Raw genomic sequence first — 26114 nt, 5'->3', positions numbered from 1 at the left:
GAAAGTTGTATCTAGACATTAAGTAAAAAAACACCAAAGAAAAAGAAAGACAAAAAGGACGGAGTCAAATTGGGAAGATAAGATTCCATCATCCATAGATGTGCAAATTTTGACATTTCCTGAAAGTCCCATTCTGACAGAAGTAGATGTTCTCCCTATGAAGAACACACTCAAATGTTTAAAAGTACAAAGTAAAATACTGTTGGTCCGTTGATCTAACTATCTAACCTCTGAAGTAGCGTCTTTGCAAGACTATACTTCAGAGGTCAGATCAATGGGCCATCGATATAGAGTTTTTCAAAACTAATTATAAGGATAGAACATAACAATAACATAAACAGAGGGATGATTTACAAGGATCCACAGGGGGGAAAAATAGAGCGCACCTCAATCCATAACAAAGATGGAGGGATAGATGGAAATGTTTAGGTTTTTTAAAAATGTTTTAAGGGTTTTATGGCGCTTGCAACACATTAAGGTCATATCAGCTCCAGTAAAAAGGAAGAAAATGGGATAGTAATAAGTTATAGAATTACAATTAAACCACCCAAGAAAAGGTAAGACAAAGGGGAATTGGTTCAAATAGGGAACTGACGTAGAGCACACTACCGCCAAAGTGCTGAGATCATCTAAAAGTCTCATCCAGATACAAACACAGGTACCCACTAATTGGAATACACTCAAATGTATCCAAAACATATATAATATGTCAACAAAATATAATACAGTGCATAACAGAGAGATGATTTACAATAAAAAAAATATCATCTCCCAAAACTATACATTTGACTGTTTCCCTCTCAGCCAGGGCCAGGACAAAACTAAGACATCTCATTCCAAGACAAAAACAGAAAGCAAGTTGGAAAACATATAGGGGGATAGAAGACACAGTTCAGTAAGTACCTCCCTGTCCAATATGGGAGGTCAGGAACCCTGCCCAGTTAGAATACAGGTGAACCAACGTTACTCGCAGAGCATTGGATGGTTTGCGTTACTCTTGTTTGTCAACCTTAAGTAATTCATTTTTTTTTTCTTTCATTTTTGTAATTTTAAATGGTCAGAAAATTGAGCCAGCTTTTAAGCACTCTTGGTAGTAGTAGTAGAAAAATAATTGTGATGATGGTAACAATAATGGTAATCATATAAGTAATATAATGGTAAAAATAATGACAACAAATGATATATCAAGTGTTAAAATAACCATTACAGTATATACTCTGTGCAACATAGTTCTGCTGATATCAAACAATTTCATCTTTATTCAAATTTAGTGAGTGCTCTGTGTTCAGCACATATAAACACAAGCATCAATATTATTATTATAATATAATCATAATAATCCAATGATCGTTGGGAACGACATCAAAACAAAAGAATTGTAATCGTACATCAATTTTAAATCTAGAAAGTAAATTTACAAATTGCCTTTACATTTGGCAGTGCACATACATAATACAATAGAATTCAGATAAGATAAAATCGCTTTTAATAACTTTTTATCCAGTCCCGTTTTTTTCCTTGTATAAGCCAACTGATCAAAGTCTGGTGTAAATGAATATAAATCAATCTCAGTCCAGATAAAACCAAATTGTGGCCTTCTCTCCATGAATTCCCCCCCCCCCCCCCCCCCCCCCCCCCCCCACCTTACCAAAAGAAATTTAAAAAACAACAAAAAGAAACAACAGTCACACACTCATTTTTCATGAACAGGGGAGGCTACTAGTTAGACTTGTTACCAATCACTCACTTTGACAGACTCCAGTGTATGTACAACTACTGCATAAATTAGGCTAATACTATCACCACAGTTGCATCCATATTTTTTATTAAATCTTTTCATGATGGGTTCTCACCACCATATTTAAAATTTTTTAAAAGACCTCCCCTACGCCCTGATTATTAGTTCAGTTGGGTGAGTACTCGCTTCACAAGCACAGTGATTCTTATCAATGATGGGTCAAATAGTCAAACATTTTCTGACCCCCAAGTCAACCAAGCAGGAAAAAATTTCACAGATCTCGGTCCCTTTCCCTTTGAGTTTGAGCAGAGTGCTCTACCAGCTGAGCTATCGGGGTCCCCTCTAAATCTAAATGGACTACTTTTTTTTAAAAAGTAAGTAGAGTGATAAATCAACAATGGTAACAATCATACAGTGAAAAGGCTGATGGGTTTTAATTCCAGTTGTGTTTTATTCTTTATGTTTTTAAGGGTTTTACAGTCCTAGATATACAGCACCCAAGAAAAAGTAAGTCAATGTGTACTTAGCTTTAGATCACTTAAATGTCTCATTCTGACACAAGCACAGATCCCACTAAGAAGAACACACTCAATTGTTTACAAACCATATATTTGTAAAACAAAAAACGATAAAGTGCATAACAAAGTGAGAGAGATGATTAACAAGACAAAAAATATCATCTCCAAAGACTAATTCTAACTGTTTCCCTCCCAGCCAGGGTATCTGGCCAGGACCAGGACAAAATCAAGTATGTAATCACATTCCAAGATATTCCTGCCCACTAAGGGAGGTCAGAAACTCCACCCAGACAATATATTTGTATTATTACTTAAAATATACAATAATGCATATTAGATAATGTCAAACAACACATACAATACCTGATTCATACAAATATAAATCAACATATTGACATGAAAAATTTAACTTACAGATGATTCATAAGGGGAAAAAAACCCATCTCTCATAAAAAATGCATAATGTCAGTGGCCATACTCTATTAATACAAGCTGTGATCCCAAACACTGGATTTTCTACCACCCTTTGTGTAGAAAAGTACTGACTCCAAGTGACCCCCATAGTTTATTTATAATGTTGCCTCAATGTATGAACCCTGCAGTTACATGAAACACCAAAGTTAGTGTTATTTCACCAGAGACGTGAAATCAAGTTATCAACAATTAGAGATACTTATATATAACACATCTAAATTTGGGAGAGATCAAAATATGCGAACAAACATTAAAGACTGTTATCTTTATCATCCTCATTATTATACATTTATTAAAATCATTCAATATATTTGCTGACACTCATTCTGACAACGATTACAATGATTGATTCCCTTGATGCAACTAACTGTGAGCGATGTATGACTCTCACCTAAGAAACTTTTATCTAGATACATTAAATAATTTCTTTCTCTCCCCCATTTTGGAAATATGTAGTTGGATATGTGTTCTCAAGTTAACAGCACTGCTTGCTTTTATTACATTTTAGTGCCATGTCAAAGCCTATAAAAAAGATAAGTAAAATAAGTAAATTTAAAGTTGAAAATAAGAAAAAAAACCTTGCAGAGCTTGATGATTATTTTGGCATTAAGTAAAAAGATGATGATGAACAGGAAAAAGAAAAGGTTTTGATCTAGACTGTGTTACAATTCCCCCCCCCCCCAGCCCCCCTCCCCCCTACCTAAAACAAAATGCACAAAAATGAGATGAGCGAAAACAGAAGTGGATCCCAAAAACAAGCTATCAACGTGTCCTAGTTTGAAAATACTTCAAAAGTCCTTCATTGATATACAAACAACGGGTGGTGCTTGAAATGTAGAGTGTCAAAAAATATATTATGAGTTTACTTATGAAAATGGAGACCTCAGAATTCATACAAACAATGGACATTTCAGGTGCAAACCCTTCCTCAGCAACAAAGAAAGAAATTGTCAAAACAAATAAGAAAAATGTAGCAAGACTTGAAACAAGTGTGTGCTCTCCCTGATGGATGGAAGATTCATATTCGGTAATTTTTTATCATTTGTTTGTAGCATTTCTTTGTTTATTGGTTTGTTGATGAAAAGTTTACACTAGAAAGGTTAATTACCTACTACTACTACTACTAATTACTAAAGTAGTCCATTTCGGGGCAGCATGGCTCAACAGTACAGTCTTTGCTTTGTACCCAAAAGGCACAGAGTTCAATCACCCGCCTTAGCTCAATTTGCGGTCCTGCACTGCGGCTGACGCATGGGTTATTCCAGTCTTCACTTGGAATAGACCCTCGAGACAAATTTCCCCTATGGGGTGAATAAAGGGAATTTTATTTTTTATTAATTTTATTGTATTTAATTCTGAAGCCTCCAGTTTTCACAATTTTTCTAATAGTTCAACCATACCGGACTTCAGGAAGCCCATCACCATGAGTTTATACTTTACAAGAATACTATGCACTCTGTTCCTCAGACTCCCCTTTACTGGAAGCAAATAAAGGGATTTCCTGAATGGCCAGAGGAGCTCTGGGGTCTATATTCATACTACTACTGCTGCAGGGCACGGACATGCTATACTGCTCATCTTCAACTCCTGGCTTATCCAAAACTGGAATGCTGTTTTCATTGCTATTTCCCTCCAACCCACCAGCCTCCACCTGAATCTTAGAGGAAGCAATTGCTGATGTATGTGCTGGATCCTCTTCTGATTCTTGTGAAATATGTATGATATGATTTGCCTGCTCCAGCTGTTCCGGAGATATAAAACAGGTTTGGTCACCTGCTTCAGTCTTCACTTCCACCCGAATGTTATTCTCGTTATCATGAACACTGTCATCAACGGTTTGCAACTCTGATGAATCTTGTTCACCTTGAACTGGGATATAGTATGATGTGCCGTCTTCATGCCTAACTGTATAATACAGTCCTTCCTCTCCACTTTGCACAATAGTTGCAGACGATACCTGGGCATTGCCATCTTGCTCAGCCTTGATATTAATACCTTCTTCCAGCTGATTTCCATTGCCTACACTGTACAATTCCACCTGGTTAAAGTCCGCCCCTTGCAGGTTTGCACCTTCATCATACTGTTGTGTGTCATGGCCTAAAGTAATCACCTGTTCATTTTCCATGTCTGATGGTTGGCACACTGTGAAAGTCTGGGTGGTTGTGCCAGAACTGGGAGAGGATGCGATGTCTTGGGTCAGAGGAATGGTAGTGAATGAATTAGGAATTTGTAGATAGGTTCCTTTGATTGGATCTATGATAACTTGTGCACTAACTGTTCCACTGGGTAAAACTTCTTTCTCAACATTATCGTCTGTTGATTCAGCAGACGGCGAATCTGAAAGTATTTGAATTTGTTGAACAGAATTGTTTGATATCCCAGAATTCACAATTTGAAATTTAATAGGCTTTGAGGACTGCTGCTTTCCCTCTGGCTCATCTGAAGCTGTGGCCGGTTGTTGTATGTAGAAAGTCTTGGTACTCTGGCCATCAGAATCTACCTGGTCAGAGTACAAGGTCAATGTTTGCTGTTGTCCACTCTGAGGGCTTGATGAGACTGCTGTGGGTGATGAAAATGTTGACGATGGTGATGAATATGTAGACTGCTTTTTAGTGGATGTGGCTGGAATGCTCACTATGGGCTTTAAAGTGGAGATAATTGGTAGCGTTGAGATTTTGACATTAGATGGTGATAGAATTTGGGAGCCAATTTGGCTTGTAAGAGCAGCAGATGTGGGAGCTGACAAAGGCGCATTTTTATCAGCTCCAGCATTGGGAGATTTGAGTATAATGGGCTTGCTTTTTTGCCCAAGACTGATGAAAGACTTGCCGCCAATTGACTGCTTTACGTTGGTCACTTCTGCTGTTTGATGAAGGGGGGTTGGGTTGGTGCTGGTATTTGTGGTAGTCTTGAGGGGCACAACAATCTGTTGACCAGATGGACTTTGCTTTGCAATGAATATTTGGGGTGTGGGTGGTGAAGATACTTGAACAGGAGTGTTGTCAACGGAGTTACTATCAGAGATTGAATTGTCTGATTGCTTCACACAAATTGAACCTCCATTGGCCCTCACGTCGACATAATAAATATTATCCTTATGAGCAATTGGTCGATTTTTGTTCCTGGCTACTTTTTTTGTATTAGAACCACTCTGAGACATGCTTGGGATGATCTCTGATCCACTAAACAGACCTTTAGCAAAAGATGCCTCGGTCACAACAATTTTTCCGCCTGAGACTGCTACAGCATTATAACCTGATGATGACGACTTCTCACTCTCTTTCTTTCTTCTCATTATGGCCATTTCCTTTGGAGAAGAAGAGACATCGCTTGATGTTGACACCTCCATCTCACTCCCAATATTTTCAAGCGCTGATCTCAGAATATCAAAGGCAACTTGCTCGTCAATTTCATGACTTTCTCCACTGGTAGTTTCGCCACCATTATCATCAGGTGCTTCCTCATAAACAATTTGCACACACTCCTCAGGATAGATAATCTGTTCTTCAATGACTGTTTCCTCTTCATTATGTATAACAGTCTCATCAATACCTTCTAAGACAGGTTCTTCAATGACTTCCTGTTCCTCTGCCTCAAACTTTATTGATCTAACACCTCTCTTTTTCTTGCTAGCAACTGAGGCATTTACAGACCGGTGGTCACTCTTTTCACCTCTCTTTCCATGTTTGGAAGACATACCCTCACCCTTTTCAGCCTTATCCAATCTTGTTGCAGCTTCTAACAAGAGCAGACAAGAAGACATCAACGGTTCAGTTGAGTCAGATGCACTGCCTTCGCTTTCTTTCCTGGACCGTTTTGATTTTGAACCACCTTTAGACTGCTTTTGAGGAGAGCCAGATCTCCGTCTGGAGGGGGGGGATGATGGACTTGTACCGGATTCAGATTTTACTTTCTTCAGTCTATACTGATTATGACCAAGGATTCTTTTCTCTCCCATTATCTCCATATCATCAGCCATATATTTTCTCTTTCTGAGAATTCCTCCAGCTCTCTCTGATTCTTTAATCCGTGCCCTCAATCGAGGCAACAGTTTTTTCAAATTAAGAGCGCTATCGTCCTCTGTGAGAGAAGAGGACTTGGCTGGGCTACTTTTGTTGGAACCAGCAGACAGGACATTGGCATCAATCATGATGGTACCTCCCTCCAATTCCTGAGAATCAACAGCAGCTGATGCAAGTTGCTCCAAATTGGATAAAGCTTCTGCAGCTTTGGCATCCTCAAGAAGTTCTGGGGCATTCAGGACCTCCTTGTGAAGGACAATTGAACCAACACCTTGACGAAGGTAGATAGTCCTCTCTGAAATTGAAATTTAAAAAAAACAACATGAAAATCACTTTAACTTCAGGGACCAGGCAAAAAGAGAATTTCATATCAAAACCCATTAGGAAACACCAACTCTTTTATAAAAAGAATCATTTAAGTTATAGCTTTAACAGTTACAGACAATGTGGCTTTTGAAGGAAAAGAACAAAAATAGGTTTAGCCTAGTTTCCCATTATTGAAACACATAAAAGTCACAAGACACTAGGTAAGATAGATTCAGAGTAGGTACACCAAACCAAATTTTGAGTTAAGAAAAAACCAAAAAGTCTATGTTTCATCACATAGTACTCAATTTTCTAAGAAGTTTGATACCAAAATGAGCCCTCTAACTCAATTATTAAGGAATTTACGCAATATTGAAGATTAGAAAAATATGCGCCTTCGCGCAACTTGCTCCGGTGTCAACTTTGCGCTATTGTAAAATGAAAAGTAATCAAACCACATACCTAAAACTTGCTAGACAGACAGACAGCAACACAGGGAACACGCCTATTTTTTTCCAAGCATATTAAAGAACTTTATTTTACTTTTAAAAGGTCTTGAAAATGGCTCCGAAGCCAATTTCACATAAAACGACAAGGGAGGTAAAAAAGAGCAATTTGAACGATTTTTAAAAATTCATTAAAAAATAATAAAAACATGTACATATTCATGTGATACATCAAATTAAAGTTCATTATCCATACAATGACAAAATGTAAATAGCCAAAGTATGCAAGCCACACATTGGTCATTAAAGAACATGAACAGGGATGTAAATGCAAAGTTGAAAAAAATTCTGAAATTCTGCGAGCTCATTTCAATAGTCTAAACTCCAAGTGACACACCAGGAATGAGGTGATAAATGGCCTTGTGATTGTGACAACATTTTTAGGACTTTTGAGTGATAAGTCTCAGAATAAAATCTAAATTATTTTGTTTATGGATGGATTTTAATGATTTATGTCTCCTTTTTGTCAGAAGGAAATACCATTATTTGGTGTTGTTCATGCTTAAAGCAGTGCCCATTTAGTATTATCCGGATTAAACAGGGTTAAATTAGTTTGGGATACTGAAAAAAATCAGAATTTTGGAATTCTTAACTTATTTTCACTGCACGTAATCCAACACCTAAACTTTTATACCAAAATTATATTCAGGTCAAAATATTACCCCCAATGACTAAATGAATCTGACAATAATAAAAACTCGTACTCAAATTTCAACAGTCAACAGCCATATTATTACTAAGGCCAATTTTGAGATTGGAAAGATGGTCACCTCCCGATATTTATCATTTTCTCAGGCCCCAAACCCTTCTGCTAATAACAAAGGCAATAAGAAGTACATTACAATTAAAATACTACATTAGGTTTAGAATCGTGTTAAAAGCCCTTTACTTTATTGGTGTAGCTTTCAATGAGAACAAACAAATTTGATTTTTTCCCCCACCACAGTCAAACGTTCGTGGCAGTCTCAACCAGAAATGAGACCCCATAGAAATTTCTCATAAAGACCAAGGCTAAGGGAAATGTATCTTCAGACTCATTATGACTGAAATGAATTGCAACACACAGGAATTACTTACAGAAACAGAAATACATTCCAATTGAGCCTTAGGAAGAAAGTGTAACAACAACTCAGAACTCAGTCATGAATACTCGATATATATCCACCATCTTCTACTTTCGATTCTGCAGCCCATGTTTTGCTTCCGGTAAACTAAAAATAACCCTCCTTGTTTACACAACAGATGTGAATCTAGTTCCGAATTAAAATTAGGAAAATTCGGAAATTCGAACGCTATCAATCTTTAGTACTTCCGAATTAAAATTCGGAAGCTGTCGTGGAAATAAGTTGAATGGTTAAATACACGTATAATCATAACTGACACAACAGTAGTGTAAATTAAGTGTTTCAGTACATTGAAAATGGATATTCACTACAAATTCTCTATATGTACAGCAGTATCTCTTATCACAAGAGTTGTTGGTAGTGAGGTATTAAGAAATATTTAAATTGTTTGGGGAAGCTAGAAAATGTCTGAAAAATAGGAAATCCTAATAATTCTGAAAGATTTACATCCCTGCATGAAGCAAGACTGAAATAATGAAATCACAAAAATTTCACCTAATAAAAAAACTCACAAATATGCAAAATGTCAGGATATACAAATAAAACACTTCATACGTAGAGCATGAATAACGTACAATTCAGAAATAGTATGATCTCCTTAGTAAAATAAATTAGATAACTTCAGCAGCTTCAGACTAAGCTATGAAAATTGAGAGAAAAATAATCCGAAACCGAGAAATCACCAAAAAAAAAAAATGCACATTACATCATTAATGCTTGAAAAAGAAATTAAACTCAATCAGGCTATATAACTCTTCGCTTCTTTGATGGGTTCTCAATGTCACCAGAAACAGAATTTGATTTTAAAAAAGACTTTAAAGCATCCAACATAAAATCAACATCACCAAATCTTAAACTCCTTCCGCCCGACATACATTTATGAAAACGTATTTCACTCTTCAATATATCTTTTATCTTTGTCATTGAATAATTTTCAACTCTAAGCCTGTCAAATAAATCAATTACATCTTTATCTGTTCGACAGGGCCCACCGTGTAATTCAACATCTCGTTCAACCTTGGAAATATTCTCCATATCCTTTATCAGCTTATCAATCTTCTTCTGTTGATTCTCAACAAATTTCAATCTTATATCATTATCTACTTTATCTTTTAACATCTTACTCTCATTTCGCATTTTCTTCCCATGCTTTCTAGCTACTTTGAACATGAGCTCCTGAGTCGTTCATACTCTTTGAATGTTTTTTTTAGGACACAAAAAAGTTTAGAATTGATGCTCAGTCCAGATAAATGACAAACCCATTGAGCCGTTGTGTTTGAACTTAATCCCATATCCCTCCTGGAAAGTTCAATATCAATAACTAATCCGTTATCGATGTGTTTCAAATCCAGTGAAGATGCAGGCGGAAAGGGCAATGAAGCACGGGTGATGCCAAAACTCGACAACCTATCCGAAATAAAGTCGAAGTCAACCCCACATTCCAGGAACGACAGATCATGCCGTTGCATGCAGAATCTCTGGTAAGCACGCTCCACTGCATGCCTTATCCGTGATCTGTGTGATACAAGGTCTGGGGATATCCGTAGAAGACAGTCTTCAATCTGAAATCAAATTATTTGAAAAGATGAGACAATGGCAATACAACACAATTTTACATTGTCAATTGTTACCTAACTCTGTACCTTTCTCATTAGCAATGCTTACTCATATGTACAGTGAATCCCACTAGGCACTGAAATGCACCAAAACCCCTTCATATGATCCTCACCGATTTCTTCCTGTAACAAAACATCTTAATCTTAGCCAGCAAAAAAAAAAAAGAAAAAAAAAAAGCGGTCAGAGAACAACTGTCTTGACTTTGCTCACTTCTTGACAATGGATGATCACATGATAGCTTTGGGAAACTTCTCTGAAAAAAACGTGATTACATATAAATGACGAAATAAAAATATAGTCACCTCCTTCCAAGATTTTTTTGATGAGCAGTTCTCCGATTCCTGCTTCAAAAAATAAAGCTGTACAAGTAACTTCTGGTTCACTTTTATTGGTGGCAAATCTGGTCGTCTACCTCTCCCAGATACCAAAAAGGTATTTTTTAACCCTTGGTAAACATCATCATCTGAGGAAATATATCAAAATGAAATTTACTAATTTTATCATTAAAATCAAAATCTTCCTTACACAAACATTGAAATAGATACACGTTATTATTATCCCCAATAAATAAAAAATACCAAACAATAATCTGAATCTGATGAAATGGCAATAATTACAACATGAATATGAAAAAAAAAAGTCATTTGCCATGGTAATAGCTAGTAATAATAAGTACCAGGCAGTCTGGTAGCGCACAATTAATATTTGATCTACTGAAATTATATTGAAGGATCACAATAGTCATATAACTTTATAAACAGATCAGTCCACATCCAAATTATTGACAGGGGTCTGAGCCCATCCAAAGCAAAGTTTCATAACATAATTTTTTTAAAAAAAAAGCTTACTATTGCTGTAAAGTCACATACGCCTCTATAATAATAATAATTAATGATAATGTCTTGACCAATAACCTTAGAACGCATTCGAACTAAAACAAAACTAATGTGAATCTCGATAAGTTGTCCGCAATGGACTCGTCCGAAACCTGAATTGAGTGTCCGCCATTTTGAAATCAAGATTTCATCGCCACAAAAGTCTAGTGTATTAAGATGACAAAATACAGCTGTATTATTCATTAAAATAAAATTTAGATTGGTGTCATATAAAATTAGATAACTGATTAAAGTCTTACTGGTATTTGTTTAGGGGAAAATATAACATAAAAAAATACAAAGTGCCACAAAGTTCCCAGTTGCTGGATACGAGGGAATACCGCAAGTGAAAGAATTTTAAAAGACACTGCGTTTACGATTTTGACCAAAAAAAACTAACTAATATAAAAAAAGCAATATTTTCAATGATCAGAAAGTAGATTTCAAACATATAACTTACCTATAATGAGCTTTGAATCCATTCCTGAATGAAATCAATCAATCAATCACACCTTGTTTACAACTAGTCGCGAGTCGACTAACGTCAACTCGGCTCCTTCGTTTGAATGACTTCGCCGGGCATGGCCGTTCTTTTTAAATAGCCAGCTTGCGGACGCTGTTCCATAAAATAGTTTCGAATTTTTACCATGAATAGAAAATTGAATACTTTTTCATTTCATGTAAGTTTCGTTTCAATGTTCTCATATTTCGGCATTTTTTTCGTCAAAAACTTCAAAAAAATCGATTTTTAGAGAGGAATATGATTTTATACAATATAAAATTATATACCAAACGAAAGAGAATTCAATTCTGCTTCAAATAACACCATTCATTTCCCGATCTCATAAACGGCGCTCGCAAGACATCCGGTTGAAAAAGATGAGGTCATAAAAACTGACCGTGAGCATTCCGACCAACCGTTTTCAACACATTTTTATTCAAATCTATTAAGATTACTTATTGAACAAAACCATTTTCTTTTTTCCCTATCATAAAGAAAAAAGGATGATCTTTACAATGACACCAAGTGTAATGCATACATTTTACACATTATTTGAGAGTAGCAGTGTGAAAGTGATGAATTTTCCCGATTTTCATCACAATTTTACCCGATAGTGGCTGGTTTGGAGTACCTATTCAGAGTTCTAAGCCATTTATTGATTACCAAAAGGCTACATACATTACACGGGAATAAAACCAAATAAATATTTCATTTCCATTTTCTTCTTGGGGCTCACAACAGTTGAGCTCTTTAAAATTCAGTCACTATTTCAAAGAAATAGTCATTTTCAGGCTTGCTTACATTTCAGAGATAAACTTTGGGAAATTTATTTTGACAAACCTGGGATTGAGATGAAGATGTGATGGTGATGATGATGAAGGTGGCGATTATAATGAAGATATGATAATGATGATGGTGATGTTGTTATTGTTGTTTGACAATGGTTTTTAGGAATAAAATAATCAGGAAAATAGCTTTAAGTTTTGGAAATCAGGGATGAGAACAAATATCAGGAACTTCCCCAAACAATCAGGAGAGTTGGCAGGTCTGGATTTTGTAAATGTTAATGAATTACACAGCTCCAGCCCAAATGGTTGTTTTAAATGCTATCCTTTAATTTTGTTAGATGAATAAAATAACTGAGCAAGAATATTATATATTGAGCTTGTTAAAACTCAAAAATGCCATTCGTCTTTCCACCACTTTCATGTACTTGTTACTCTTCTTATACATAACCGATCAATTGAAACTTCCTTCCACTGAGAAAATACCAAAAACTCCAGGATTCTGTTTCAGACTTCTTGTCAGGTTCTAACAGAACTCAGCAACAATAAAGGAAACTAAAAAAATAAATAAATAAATAAAAAACGAAACGGGTGCATTAAACCTAGAATAAACTTAATACTGTACAGTAATTTATCACTTATCAAACAATACAAAAATAGTCAGTTGAAAAAAAAATTATAAACTGAAGAGAGGTTTTCCAAAACTTGTTATTTCCACTTTTTTGACTATCTCAAGATAATGATGATTATTTGCCCTAGAAACTCTATTCGGGCCAACTATTTTCTTGTAATCGAACATCAATTTGATGTGCGTTTAAGGAAATGCTTGTACCAATTGATACAAATTAAATTATATGTACCATTTCAATTCAGCTAAGATGAAAATAAAATCACAAAAAGTAGAAAAAAAAATTAAATAAAATAGACATTAAGAGTTTTGGAAAACCAGTCTTCCATTCAAATTACGTGTCTTATCCTGTTGTCCGGAGTAGTCATGATCATGAAGTAGAAACTCCTCCTCTCCTATCTCACCTGATTTTGGATCCACCCTTTGAACAATCACCTGGTTTAATTTTTTTTTTGTTTTTAATTTTGATAAAAGAGTAAAAAGAAAAATGTCAGTTTAGTATTAATAACAACGAAAACAGTAATAAAATAATGATGATGATGATGATATAATAATAATAATAATAATAATAATAATAATAATAATAATAATAATAATAAATAATAATAATAATAATAATAATAATAATAATAATAATAATAATAATAATAATAATAATCATAATAATTTAAAAGAAAAAAAAAGAAAAGGGGAACTAAAAATTAATCCTTCCTTGATCTCTTTCGATGTTGTTCTCTCTTGACAATTTGATCTTCAAGCTTTCACCAGTAATGTTATATTTTAATAGATAATAAAAAGGTTTAAGATCTAACCAGGACCGCATGCTGACAGTGAGCTACTATCATACTGTGCAATATTCACTTAAGTTGCTCAATGCGCCAACAGCAGGGATGCTAAATAATTCTTGAAAAAACAAAAAACAATTGAAAATCTACGTAATGTTATCATTAAAAAAAAAAAAAAACTGATGAAAAATTAAATTGAAGGTTCATCCCACCATAACACGATCACATATGAGATAAAGATGTAGTGTCTTGTCAGAGATGATAGTCCAAGTTAAGAGTAAGAGAAAGAGCTTAGACAAGCTTTTACACTAGGGGTCATTATAGGTCTACATGGAAATAAATCATACCATAGTTAAAGCTGTAAATGAGGGATAAACATGATGAGAGCTAGACGCCAGAACCTTGATGAAGATGGAAATTTGACTAGGACAATTTGAGCTATTCACAAAGTTCATCGATAGTGTGCCCATTCCTTTTTACCCCTTCACTCTTTTCCTAAGCTTCAGAACCTCATGTGCAACACTCTTGTCATTGGACAATATTTTTTTTTCTTTTTCGGATAATGCTTGCCAATGCACTGGCAAGATAGAGGTTTGAATAGTTTTTATATGTGACAAAGCATAAGATTGTGCAAGGAAAAAATAGTAAATTATCAATAATCAAAAAATTTCCTTAGTTATGAAAAATAATTATTATTAATATAAAGAAAATATTAAAGTCTCTCCATGTGAGTTATTCATATAGATAATCAATTTGATTTGCCTGTGTAGATAAAATGACATACCTTATCTTGGTGAGATCCTTCAGATTCAGTTTCTGAGGACAAAAGCTCATCACTGGAGCCTGATTCAGGAATCTGGAGCTGCACTGCTTGACGTATGGGCCTCTCATAAGTCAGAACGTGCACTAATTCTCTGGATTCTTTGGGCTCGATGGCCTCTGAGTTGGATGAATTTAAAAGGAATTGGGATTTAAGTAATTGTAAAGAGGCAAAGAGCAAAGCTGCCGCAGGAGCCAATTAAAAAAAACCAACAAAAACAAAACAAAATAAAAAAAACTGTTTCAAATTAAAAACACACACAAAATCAGATGATAAAAGAGGAATCCCAAAATACATAAATTTCTTCCGTATTTCTTTGAATGACTTTAGAATTGACAAATAGTAAAAGTTTTGATTGCGTCAATTTCTTAAATCAATATCAATAACTTCATCACATTACCTTTAATATTTTAGCTAAAAAATTCCTAATCTGAAGGAAAAACATCATGGTTTGGTCCATATTGGCTCTAGAAAAAAATGAATAAATATTTTATAAATATTTAAACAATTGTTTTTTCTCCAGATGTAATCTCTAAATAAATCTTATAGAGATTACATATGCATGAAGGAAAGGTCTGATAGTCGTGTGAATGAGTACTTGATTGGCAATACAGACATTTGACTGATGTTGTAAAAGTGCAAGTACTAAAAAGCTAGAGCATTAATGTGCAATAACCACTAAACGTGCTCAAAGCACTTTACAGAAGGTCCCTAGCCAACAGCAACAATTAACATGAGATTTTATTGATGTAGACAAGACCTTTTATTAATTTCTGTCCTAACCAATAAGAGAAAAGCTTACAGCGATGCACCCTCAAAGACAACTTACCCAAGAGACAAGTCCTTATAAAATTTCCATTTTACAAAAATTACAAGATTTTCCCAACATTTTAAAATCTATTTATGTATGTATTAAAAGAAAAAAAAATCTTTCGGAATATCACAGTGAAAATAATCTGGCGCAGACGTGATCTGAGAAACTTAGTTCCTTAATATTTTGAGGAATTGTCTTATTGAGACGCACCTCTAGTCTTCCAACCAAATTGGGCTAAAAAAAAAAAAAAGCAGAATTATAGAATATTATATTCTAAAGGTTCTACTCAATATTTTTTTTAATTTTACTAACAGGACAATCAAATATCATTTTAATTACTACTGTGACAAAATCCCAGAAATTCAAGAGCAGTAGGCATCCTTGTGTTAACCGACGATTTGTTGGTTTGGACAAAATATGCATGTGAATCTTGCTGACATCTTAGCTTCTTTGATGGATTATTTTTTTGAAATGCCTGGTCAACAGCATCAAGAGAAAAGGATGAGATGAGGATGGAGAAGTTTTAAATTTATAAATAAATCCAATTTCTTAATCAAATAGCTACAAGTAAAAAATGTAAATGAAGATTTTCAATAACTTCAGGAGATAAGATAGTACCTACTTACATAAGAAAATAAAAGATAGGTGGAGGAAATGGTTAAAATATATGATTTTGATAGGTCAAAAAATTTTTTTTTTAAATTCATGTCTTACTTTGCCTCTTTTCTTTTGCTTTTGATTTGGGATTGACCCCACTGTTGTTCTGCAGGAACTGATAGGTACGACAGGCATTTCGCCCCCGCCTCTCAACAGCACTTGTCAATTCCATCACATCGTGGAGACTGTGAAGGGCACAACGGAAGTTTGCCTTCCACCGCTTTGGTTCAGGGGGATCTCCCTCTTTGTATATACCTGACAAATAGTAGGAGGAAGGAAATATAAAAAGGATTGCCAATTAAGGAGACAAAATTTACTGAACTTTTACACAAACACATTGACCAATCCCTTCTGTCGCTGAACTTCAGTAAAAAGACTTCTTACTTCTTGTACTTAATTATTCCCGTTTAGCTGGTGAATGGAAAATATACTGAGGGTTTATAGCATACTGGATTCCGTAAATATATGGAAAAATGGCAACCTTGTATGTAGTAATGTTTAAGAAACATAATAATATGACTGCAACTATAGTCAGTGGTCTGACACTATGAAACCTAAAGATGCTATTTATTATGCCCAGATGCAAAAAAAAATTAATTTAGAGACAAAGCGATCAGAATAACGAAGTTTGAGATCTCTGCAGTTTAATTCTTTTTTCAACATCAATGGGCAGTCAAACAAAATTACATGCTGATCTCTAGAAGGGCAAGGCACTTCATATATTAAACTAAATAAAAGCATATCAATCTTACTAAAATTTCATGTTTTTGACTTGAAACTGAAGGTGATGACTTACATGTACTTTATTGTTGAATAAAATTTGCTTGTTTACTTTATACAGTTTCTTTATGGTCAGAAAACAACTTTTATTTAAAAAAACAGAATTTGTATGTTTATTTTCAAACCTGTATGTCTGGCCCATCGTTCAAACACATCTCCATCTGTTTCCAAGTTCCAACCAAGACGAGACGCATGTCTCCAAGAAATTTGGAATATTCCTTGGTCTCTGTTGGTCCAGCGAAGACCGAAAACATTTCCCAAGTCCAATAATTCCATTAACCACGGTCGCATACGTTGTCTGTCAATTGGTCGAACTGGGCGACGATTCCTTACATCCTGGCCTTCAATTTCTTGCTGAGTTGGAAATTTCTCAAGCCCAAGTATGGGAACAGAGAGCTTTTTTGGAGGCGTGCTTGGAGCAGTGGTTACTTCCACTATTTGCCCAGCCTCAAGATTCTATATGAAACATGAAAAACAATGTCATTACTTATACTTATAGTCAAGAAACAAGACAATATATCAATTTATCAAAACAATTTGAAATACAGTGCACAGCAGATATATCGACATGACATCTGAGTCCCGGTTTTTTTCTCCTGCTATATAACATTAGTAAATAAAAATTGAGTATATTGACATAAATTTAACCACAAGACAATGATATTGACATTGTAAACGATAATAATTTGTCTTTAATAAAAAAAGAATACAATTTATAAACAGTCAAGATATCCTGCTGTGAAGTGAAAAGTAGCCAATGAAAATGCAGAAATATCCAGCTGTGATGAAAAATAACAACCTAAGAAAATTCGAGATCATTGTTCAATGACATCCCGTGAATCTTCGTTGATCAGAACCGTGATGTCAGGGGTCAAGTCTAGTCCAAGGCTGTGCCAGCATTTCCCATTACTAATACAGGTAATGGAAATTCTTGATATCAATATTACTTGGCTTTCAACAAATAGTCTAACGAGAAAAGCTCCCCACATTACCCATTACGTGCGAGACTGTCTATCTGTCTTCACATCCTGTCACCCAGCCAATCCTTGTCTGGAACTTAAACTGAGTGGCAGCAAATGAGACAAACCTCATACCTCCCCCTAAAAAACCCTCTCAATTTCTCTTATATGCAGTGCCAACACTCAGCTTCTCAGCCTCAGTATTATCGGCAAGGCCAATGCCACAATTACCGGTACTCAGTCTCGATATCTCTCGACAATAGGTGCGGTCAGATGATGATAGACCATCTGGACCAGTTTCCAACCATGCCACTTCAATAACTATCAAGACCCTCCACTTATTTGACGTCTTTGCCAGTGCTGAGGAAAGGGTCCACAAAATTATTCTTGTTCTTCAGAGACAGTCCACAATAACCATCTTTTAAAAGTCAAAATCAGCCCTTTAAAGGACACCAAATCATCAAGATTGACCTCCCTTGTTATTATCTCGCATTTATCATTCATTTCACTTTCATTTTTTTGGAATGGCTGATATATCGAAATTCTGTCGTGCTGACTATGTCAATATATCTGTTCTCGACTGTATTCAACAAGGCCTAAGACTAAGATGAGTTTTTATTTGACACTTTTCAAAATATAGGAGCTAACACTGAAATTTTGATCAGTATGCTAGGGCTGGACCAAGACTTGAAAAAAATATGCTGCCTACGTTTGAAAAGGGGCAGCATGGCACAGCAGCAGGGTGTTACCCAGAAGTGTTCAGGATGAAAAAAGGTAATTTTAATTTATCCTTGTCTATTTTAAATACGCAGATGACAACGGAAGAATTTTGACATGATAACAAGACCCATGAGTTGTAAAATATTGAAATGTAAGAGAAAAACTATAACAGCTCTATCCCTACACTGTGGGAAGGAATAACATGTGTATATAATATCAGAACCAATTCTATGGAAAATTCCTGAAATCAGTTGTTCTTCATTCTTTGTGTTATTTTCATTCAAAACAACAACAAAAATACAATCAATTATCATATAAAAACACATGAGATAGAAAAGAGAAAACACAATTTAATCAATTTTTTTTTCAACACCTCCAAATCCATGATTATTCCAATTATTCCCAACTTGTGACAAACTAAGACAGTTCTTCATCATAGCTCTTTCCCACAACATACAAGAAAATCTGAATGAAAAAAATCTTTACCATATCCCAAAAAGCAGGAAATTTATTCTAAATCAATAAAATAAAATGTTTTAAAAATTAATGTAGCGTCACATAGTCAATTTGGTCGGATATCTATTTCTGAGAAAATTGAAAAACAATGTAAATATTTATTTTTTTTTAAATAAAAAAAAATACGAATTTGATCCAACTTTGTAATCTCCCAAAAAATATGTTTGAGTAACAGTTCTGGTAGTTAATGCTTTCCTCTGTTATGACTGATGTGATGTACATACCATGTTCACTATGTCCATCATGTTGGAAAATTGTTTCTGATTCTTATTCCGTGAATCTGGATCAAGAAAATAAAGAAAGTTATAAAATTTGACTCATTACATCATTATCTGTTTAATGTAGTGAAGATTGTATTGTGGTGGTGGTCAGGATTAATGTGTTGTTGGTGGTTGTAATTATGGTGATTAATAAAAGTAATAAGTGATAATGTTATTAATAACATACATAACAATATAAATAAAATTAGTTAATTATTCGTAAATTACAAATAAATCATTAATAATCGTTATGTTGACGACATACAGGTGGTTGTAATTGCAGTAGTGGCAGAAGTGATGATGATGCGGTGGTGATGGTTGTGATAGATGTAGTGATGATGATGTGGGGTGGTGATTGCAGTAATGGTAGTAGTGGTGATGATATATGGTGGTGGTTGTGGTAGTAGCGATGATGGTGACATTCTTGTAGTGGTTGTAGTAGTGATGATTATGATGTAGTGGTGGTATTGGTTGTGTTTATGATGCGACGGTGATGGTTGTATTAGTGGTAGAGCTTGATAATGGATATAAGTGCTGATGGATGATGATGTGGGGGTGGTGTTGGGATGATGATTTGGTGCTCTGGTGGTAGTTATTGTAGTGGTACCAATGATGTTGTGTTGGTGGTGGCTGTAGTGATGATATGGAGGCAGTGGTAGTTGTAGTGACTGTAGTAGTTGATAATGATGCTCTGGTGGTAGTGGCGGTTGTGTTAGTGGCAATGGTGATGTGGAGGTGGAAGTTGTTATGATGATGTGATGGTGTTTGTAGTGATTGTAGTTGTAGAAGTACAGTCCACTCCGGACAATCGCAACACCACGGGATCAGCGAAAATGTTGAGTTGAGTTTCCTGTCCACAATTGCAACATTTTACACATATATATGAATATGCTAAACTCAAACACATTGTAAACATGTTCTTAGTCCACCACAGACATAGCAATTCGATTGAAACAAAAACCATATAGCATCCCTGTATAGATTTTGACAAGCAAAACAAGCCTTGATGCAAGTCAACATCTTATTCAGATTGGATTAACGTTCACTCTTTTGTTCTCAACATTTGTAATAGTTAAAGAGATTAGCCGTGATGAGTGACTCGTTTGTCACAATGCACAGTTGTCAATCCCAAATATCAAAAAATCAGAAAATGTCAAATCAAAATTCTTCTTCGGGCAAGTAATTTAACATCTTTACTTTTATTAAAATTGAATTCAGACCAAAGTTGATCCATCATGCCCTAATCTCATCCCAGGAAAATCTTGACTCAAATTCCAGTGGCCAGTTAAAGCCAGTTTTGAAATCCAAATGGTGGTCAATGTAGGAAATGCAACAGTTTCAGGAAATAATATCAGTTAGTTAATAACAATGGCAAAGTGGAGTGCATTTTATTTTACAGTACAACAGTCTGTAAACTAACATAACTTATTTTCTACTTATTATTATTATTATTATCCGATTTTCAAAAATTTGCTATAACTATAAGTCGTTGTTATAATTAGAATCGTGTTGAAAAGTGCTTAGGTACTTTATGATAGGTTTTATTGAGAACAAACATCAATCTGATTTTTTTAAAAACTTCAGTCAAGTTCTAAGTAACAAGTACCACTAAGACTAAGACCTCAGCCTAAGTCCTAATGTAAGAGTAAGACAATGAGTATGAGTTAAAATAGAATTGAGAGGGAATAAATTGAATAATAATTGAAACGCTGACCTACACTTAGAATCTTTAAATAGAGATTGGTATGAGTGCGTTGTAGTGTATTTCATTAAAGTAGAAGCAACATCAGGAGGAGAGATGAGGTTGAGGGCGAGGGGATGGAAATGGAATTGGAAAGTCGCTGAACTGTTTTTTTGTTACTGTACTTTATTCTCTTCTTCCTTTCACTTTCATCCCGAAGAGCCGACACCTTCCCGCAATGTTAGTCAAGCCACAATAAATTTATTCCACCTCAGAGGGGTGTTTAACAGCAACCAGATTTATACAACAAAAACAAAGAGATTGAGTTCATTCTGAGTCTGAGCCTTGTCTACCCCCAAGTCCAGTCAGTCTGGAGTCAGTCCTAGAGTCCACGGTCCACAGCCATTTCTAGAACGAACTCGATCTGCGACCGTTTGGTGCTGCTATAGTGCTTCATTTCATCATCAACCCGAAGAGCTTACATCCCTCCGTAATTTTAATAAACGTTAACGACAAATTATCCGATTAAAGAGGGATGTTTAAAAAACAAACAAATTTTCTTCAACAAAATTTGTCTGATAAGATTGGAACAGAAATCGAAAGTGAAACTAGCGCTATGATATTCAAATGCATAAAATACCTAAGTCAAGCAGGTACGTTGCAGTTTTGAGTATTGCATATCGTATTTGCTTTATTTTAGATTGCGTTCCTATGTCATTTATACATTCTTATGGTAAGATGAAGTCATAAAATTGTTTTGAAATACCTGTATCCAAAGCAAAAATACAAAGCTCCTTTCATTTTGATAAACGGAAGTTCAAACTACTCATTATAATTCAAGAGAAGATAATCTAAGAATAATGTTTTTTGCTTCTTGTCGTATGTTGTAGAGGGCGGTAGCTGTCCTTGGCGAATTTAGCATTCCAATATCACGCATGCGCACATTGAACTTTCGTAGTGAATATCCAAGGGAAAGAAAAGAAAGTGAAACTCAGACAAAGCGTCTCCGAGGAGTGCTTTATGCAATTAACAAAAATATAATCATCGCCACTCTGCAAACTTTCCTGTTAACATCTCATCCTCACCGTCATCTTCATCATCATCACCACCTCTTCATCTTAAAATGCAGTTGCCTCGGCCTACCACGAAATAATATTGATGTTTAATTCATCAAACAAACGTGTGATGTCAACAGGAATCATCCATGTTGCCCGATGTGAGCAAGTTTTTGGGTAATATTCTCGCCCAAGAACCCCCAACTAAATTGCCTGAAACGAGACTCGAACCCTGAACCTCCGGGTTACAGTGCAATTCCTTAACCACTCAACCACTTTGCCCCCCCCCCCCCCCCCCCATTATTATTATTATATATTATTATTATTATTATTATTATTATTATTATTATTATTATTATTATTATTATTATTATTTTCATCACCTTCCTCATAATAATACTGCTACTAATAATAATAATAATAACTTTTGACTTAATGCCTTTCGCTTCCTAATCATCCGATCGGGACGCCTCGGCTGTCTCTAATCAGCTGTGTCAATTTCTCCCACAGTTCACGGTCTTTTGATGTGGATGGTAATTTCAATTAGATCCTCCTTTGATTATAATTCTATTTTGGAGGCGTTTTAGGTATTCTGGACAGAGTGAATTGCCGTGTGTTGTCTGCCCTTTTATTCTTGTGTCCAGATGGAGTGAAAAAAAAAGAATTCATGGCTTTATTAGCTGGTTTATTTTCAGCTCTCCTGAGTATAGATAGAATGCGCTTGGCCAAGGAGTTCACAACATTGCCATCCGGAAGTATAACGGACCAACACAAAAACTCTGTGTAACCATGAACTTTTGGTTAATACAGTTTAGTGAGAACAACTCACAAACGCGGATGGCAAAAACAATAACAAAGGCCTGAGTGACGTAATCTTCGAACTATCTATATGCCCAAAAAACCCGCCATCTTGCCTCCAGAGGCCGTTTTCATGACCGCGGACTAGCGCTTAGTCTCTGACTATCTCAGGTTTTAGTCAATGACTTGAAGAAAGAAAAAAAAAGGATTTCATGTGAGCTAAGAAAGTCCGGGACTAGAATCACGGCACCTTTGGCCAAGTTTTAGTCATTTACTGAGGCAGGATTTCACAAGCTTAGACTGAGACTAGTTACTAGGATACGTCATACGTCGGTTACGAATGACAGAGGCAAAACGTGTCCTGTTGCCATTGACACTGGCTTTAAAAGAAAAACTATAGGATAAGTGCAGATTGTCGAAAGTACACATTTTTGTGATTAACAACTAAAAAAAATGAATCTATCGGCTCAGTGAGTTGAGAATGAACGAAAGACTCTGAAATCTAAGGGTTTGCGTCAAAGAACAGAAGAAAAAAAATGATTAGAAAGTATAGTAGAGACAAAAGTTACTCTGATGACATTGCAAATGCAACTGACTGAAATAATGTGATTAATCCATAGAATTAAACGAATGAGAATACGTACTAAGCCTAAAAAGTGTCCACCAATGAAAGCATTCAGCGCCATTTTGTTGTTGGCTGAGAATGTAGTAATTACCATTCATTCGGTATCTATGTCAACATAACGACACAAGAAAAACAACAAACAATATCAAAATCCACAATAAAATGTTTCAGAACTGTTGCGTATATTTATGGCACAACGAAGCTGTCAAAAAATGAAGTTAGAGAATGTGTGTAATCATGTATTATAATAACCTGTAATGTGTTTTCCAACCACCACATCATCTACTTCTACAACCACCACCACAATATCATCACTAACACTACTACTACAACCACCAGCCCCACATCATTATCACTACCACTACTACTACACCACCAGCAGCACATCATCATCACTACCACTACTACAATCACCACAACCACATCGTCATCACTACCACTACTACTGCAACCACCACCACCATATCATCATCATTACCACTACTACCACAACCACCACCACCACTACTACTACAACCACCACCACATCACTACCTCAACTACTACAACCACCACCACAATAGCATCACTACCACTACTACTACAACCACCACAACCACATCGTCATCACGACCACTACTACTACAACCACCACCATATCATTACCATTACCACTACTACTACAACCACCGCTATCACCATATCATTACCATTACCACTACTACTACAACCACCACAACCACATCGTCATCACTACCACTACTACTGCAACCACCACTACCACCATATCATCACCATTACAACTACTACTACAACCACCACAACCACATCATCATCACTACCACTACTACTACAACCACCACCACATCATCATCACTATCACTACTACTACAACTACAACCACCACCACATTATCATCACTACCACTACTACTACTGCAACCACCACCACCATATCATCATCATTGAAATATTTTTTTTTTAAATTGAGCTTTATATAGTGCAATATCTACTAAATGTGCTCAAAGCGCTTTACAAGGGGTCCCTGGTCAACATTTAACATGTGGGACGGGACATGACGCCTGTTAGGCGATATTACAATTTTTCGGACAAAGACAGCTCTGTTAACGGCCAGGTACTCATTTTACACCTGAGTACGGTGAGAGAATGTGAGTAAAGAGCCTTTTCCAAGGACTCAACTATGCGCCGAGCGCGAGGCTCGAACCCAGGACCTTCCGATCCGGAAGCGAGTGTCATACTACTAGACCACATAGCCGCATCATTACCACTACTACTACAAACACCACCACCACATCATCATCACGACCACTACTACTACAACCACCACCACCACCATATCATTACCATTACCACTACTACTACAACCACCACCACATCATCATCACTACCACTACTACTACAACTACAATCATCACCACCACCACATCATCATCACTATTACTACTACAACTACAACCACCACCAGCACCACATCACCTCACTAACACTCAGTACTACAATCACTACCATTAGGTTTTGGAGCTTTACTTCATTTGAAATAAGAAAACTTCGGAATTGTATTTGGCATTGTGTTTATATATCATAATATAATTCTAATCAGTTATCTATTTAGAACTAGATACGATACAATATGTATGCCAAATACCACCCCAATGCCCCTTTCTTGTGTGCGGGAATTCCTCTTTCGGCATTGAAATTGAGTGTGAGAGAGTCATCACTACACACATAAACAACAGAAACAATTTAAAAACAAGACTATGACACGCAACCACTCACATACGAGGCTATACTATTTATCCTTTTCTCTATATAGAATAGGACAAGACAAACAATAGCTTGACTCTCGCTACACTTCGCATTGATGTTTGTCGTCTCACGAGTTCAACTCTCGGTCGACCTGTCAATATTCCTTTTTGCCTCGGACGTAATCATTAATAGAATGTTGTGTGGTTTTGACCGTGAAGAAAACCTTAAGAAGTCACATTTATATCATTTTAGAGAGATCGTTTTGAATAATTTTGAGTTAAACGAGCGAGCAGCAACTTGTTTTCATGAACGGCCGATCAGCGCTTGTTTACTATAGTAACGCGATTCCCAGCCAACATCAAAATGGCGGATATTTTTCTCATCGAGGCCGCTGGTTGGTTAGCCAATAAGAGCACCGTACGGTTTCCATTGGGTAAATTCCTTGGATTAATCAGATCACGCTTTCTCTTTTGTGTAATTATTTGTTTTGGGGTTTGTTTGGGTTTTGTTTGTTTTTTGTTTTTGTTTTTGTTTTTGTTTTTTTTTTTTTTTTGGGGGGGGGGGGGGGTTGTGGTTTTATTTGTTTTTTGTTTTTTTGTTGTTGTTTTTTTTTTTTTTTTTTTTTTGTTCTTTTTTTTTTTATTTTTTATTTTTTTTTTTCAATTTCTTTGAGTTTCAATTTCGGTCTTCGTCGTCTCAATGAAACTGCCATTGGCCTCAATATAGAATTGACAGTCGACGATGGACATCATTGCAGTCTATAACAGTCGATAGTCAATATCACTTGTGTTGCTAATTTCCTCT

General features: G+C 35.7%; 2 protein-coding genes across 3 annotated transcripts; both read right to left on the bottom strand.

The window, feature by feature from the left end:
• Window positions 1–3434: 3434 nt before the first annotated feature.
• On the bottom strand, window positions 3435–21939 carry LOC144972473 (uncharacterized). 2 transcript variants are annotated; one of them, XM_078913675.1, is made up of 7 exons: window positions 21854–21939; window positions 19371–19426; window positions 17077–17407; window positions 16229–16426; window positions 14665–14819; window positions 13434–13530; window positions 3435–7047 (listed from the first exon to the last, which is right to left on the bottom strand). In XM_078913675.1, the coding sequence occupies exons 2-7, from the start codon at window positions 19389–19391 to the stop codon at window positions 4178–4180; spliced, it is 3672 nt and encodes a 1223-aa protein (XP_078769801.1). In that variant the 5' UTR covers window positions 19392–19426; window positions 21854–21939; the 3' UTR covers window positions 3435–4177. The 2 variants fall into 2 exon arrangements, with proteins under 2 accessions (XP_078769801.1, XP_078769799.1); XM_078913673.1 differs by lacking the exon at window positions 21854–21939 and adding an exon at window positions 21728–21789.
• Window positions 7066–13402, bottom strand: LOC144972474 (uncharacterized). Its single transcript, XM_078913676.1, has 3 exons — window positions 11641–13402; window positions 10608–10768; window positions 7066–10250 (listed from the first exon to the last, which is right to left on the bottom strand). The coding sequence occupies exons 1-3, from the start codon at window positions 11660–11662 to the stop codon at window positions 9846–9848; spliced, it is 588 nt and encodes a 195-aa protein (XP_078769802.1). The 5' UTR covers window positions 11663–13402; the 3' UTR covers window positions 7066–9845.
• Window positions 21940–26114: the final 4175 nt, after the last annotated feature.

Source organism: Berghia stephanieae, chromosome 5 (genome assembly GCF_034508935.2).
Source record: "Berghia stephanieae isolate SIO BIC M18660-M18661 chromosome 5, UCSD_Bste_1.3, whole genome shotgun sequence".
In the NCBI taxonomy this organism is placed as follows: domain Eukaryota; kingdom Metazoa; phylum Mollusca; class Gastropoda; order Nudibranchia; family Aeolidiidae; genus Berghia; species Berghia stephanieae.
This window is presented reverse-complemented; position numbering and strand designations above follow the sequence as displayed.

Excerpts from the sequence above, each read along its gene's own strand:
- LOC144972473 (XM_078913675.1), bottom strand. The coding sequence starts at position 19,391 with ATGATGGACATAGTGAACATG. Across the intron at positions 17,408-19,370 it reads TGATGGACATAGTGAACATG|AATCTTGAGGCTGGGCAAAT; the intron begins GTATGTACATCA and ends TGTTTCATATAG. Across the intron at positions 7,048-13,433 it reads CGGACAACAGGATAAGACAC|AGAGGACTATCTACCTTCGT; the intron begins GTAATTTGAATG and ends TTTCAATTTCAG.
- LOC144972474 (XM_078913676.1), bottom strand. The coding sequence starts at position 11,662 with ATGGATTCAAAGCTCATTATAG. Across the intron at positions 10,769-11,640 it reads GGATTCAAAGCTCATTATAG|ATGATGATGTTTACCAAGGG; the intron begins GTAAGTTATATG and ends ATATTTCCTCAG. Across the intron at positions 10,251-10,607 it reads CAAAAAAATCTTGGAAGGAG|ATTGAAGACTGTCTTCTACG; the intron begins GTGACTATATTT and ends ATTTGATTTCAG.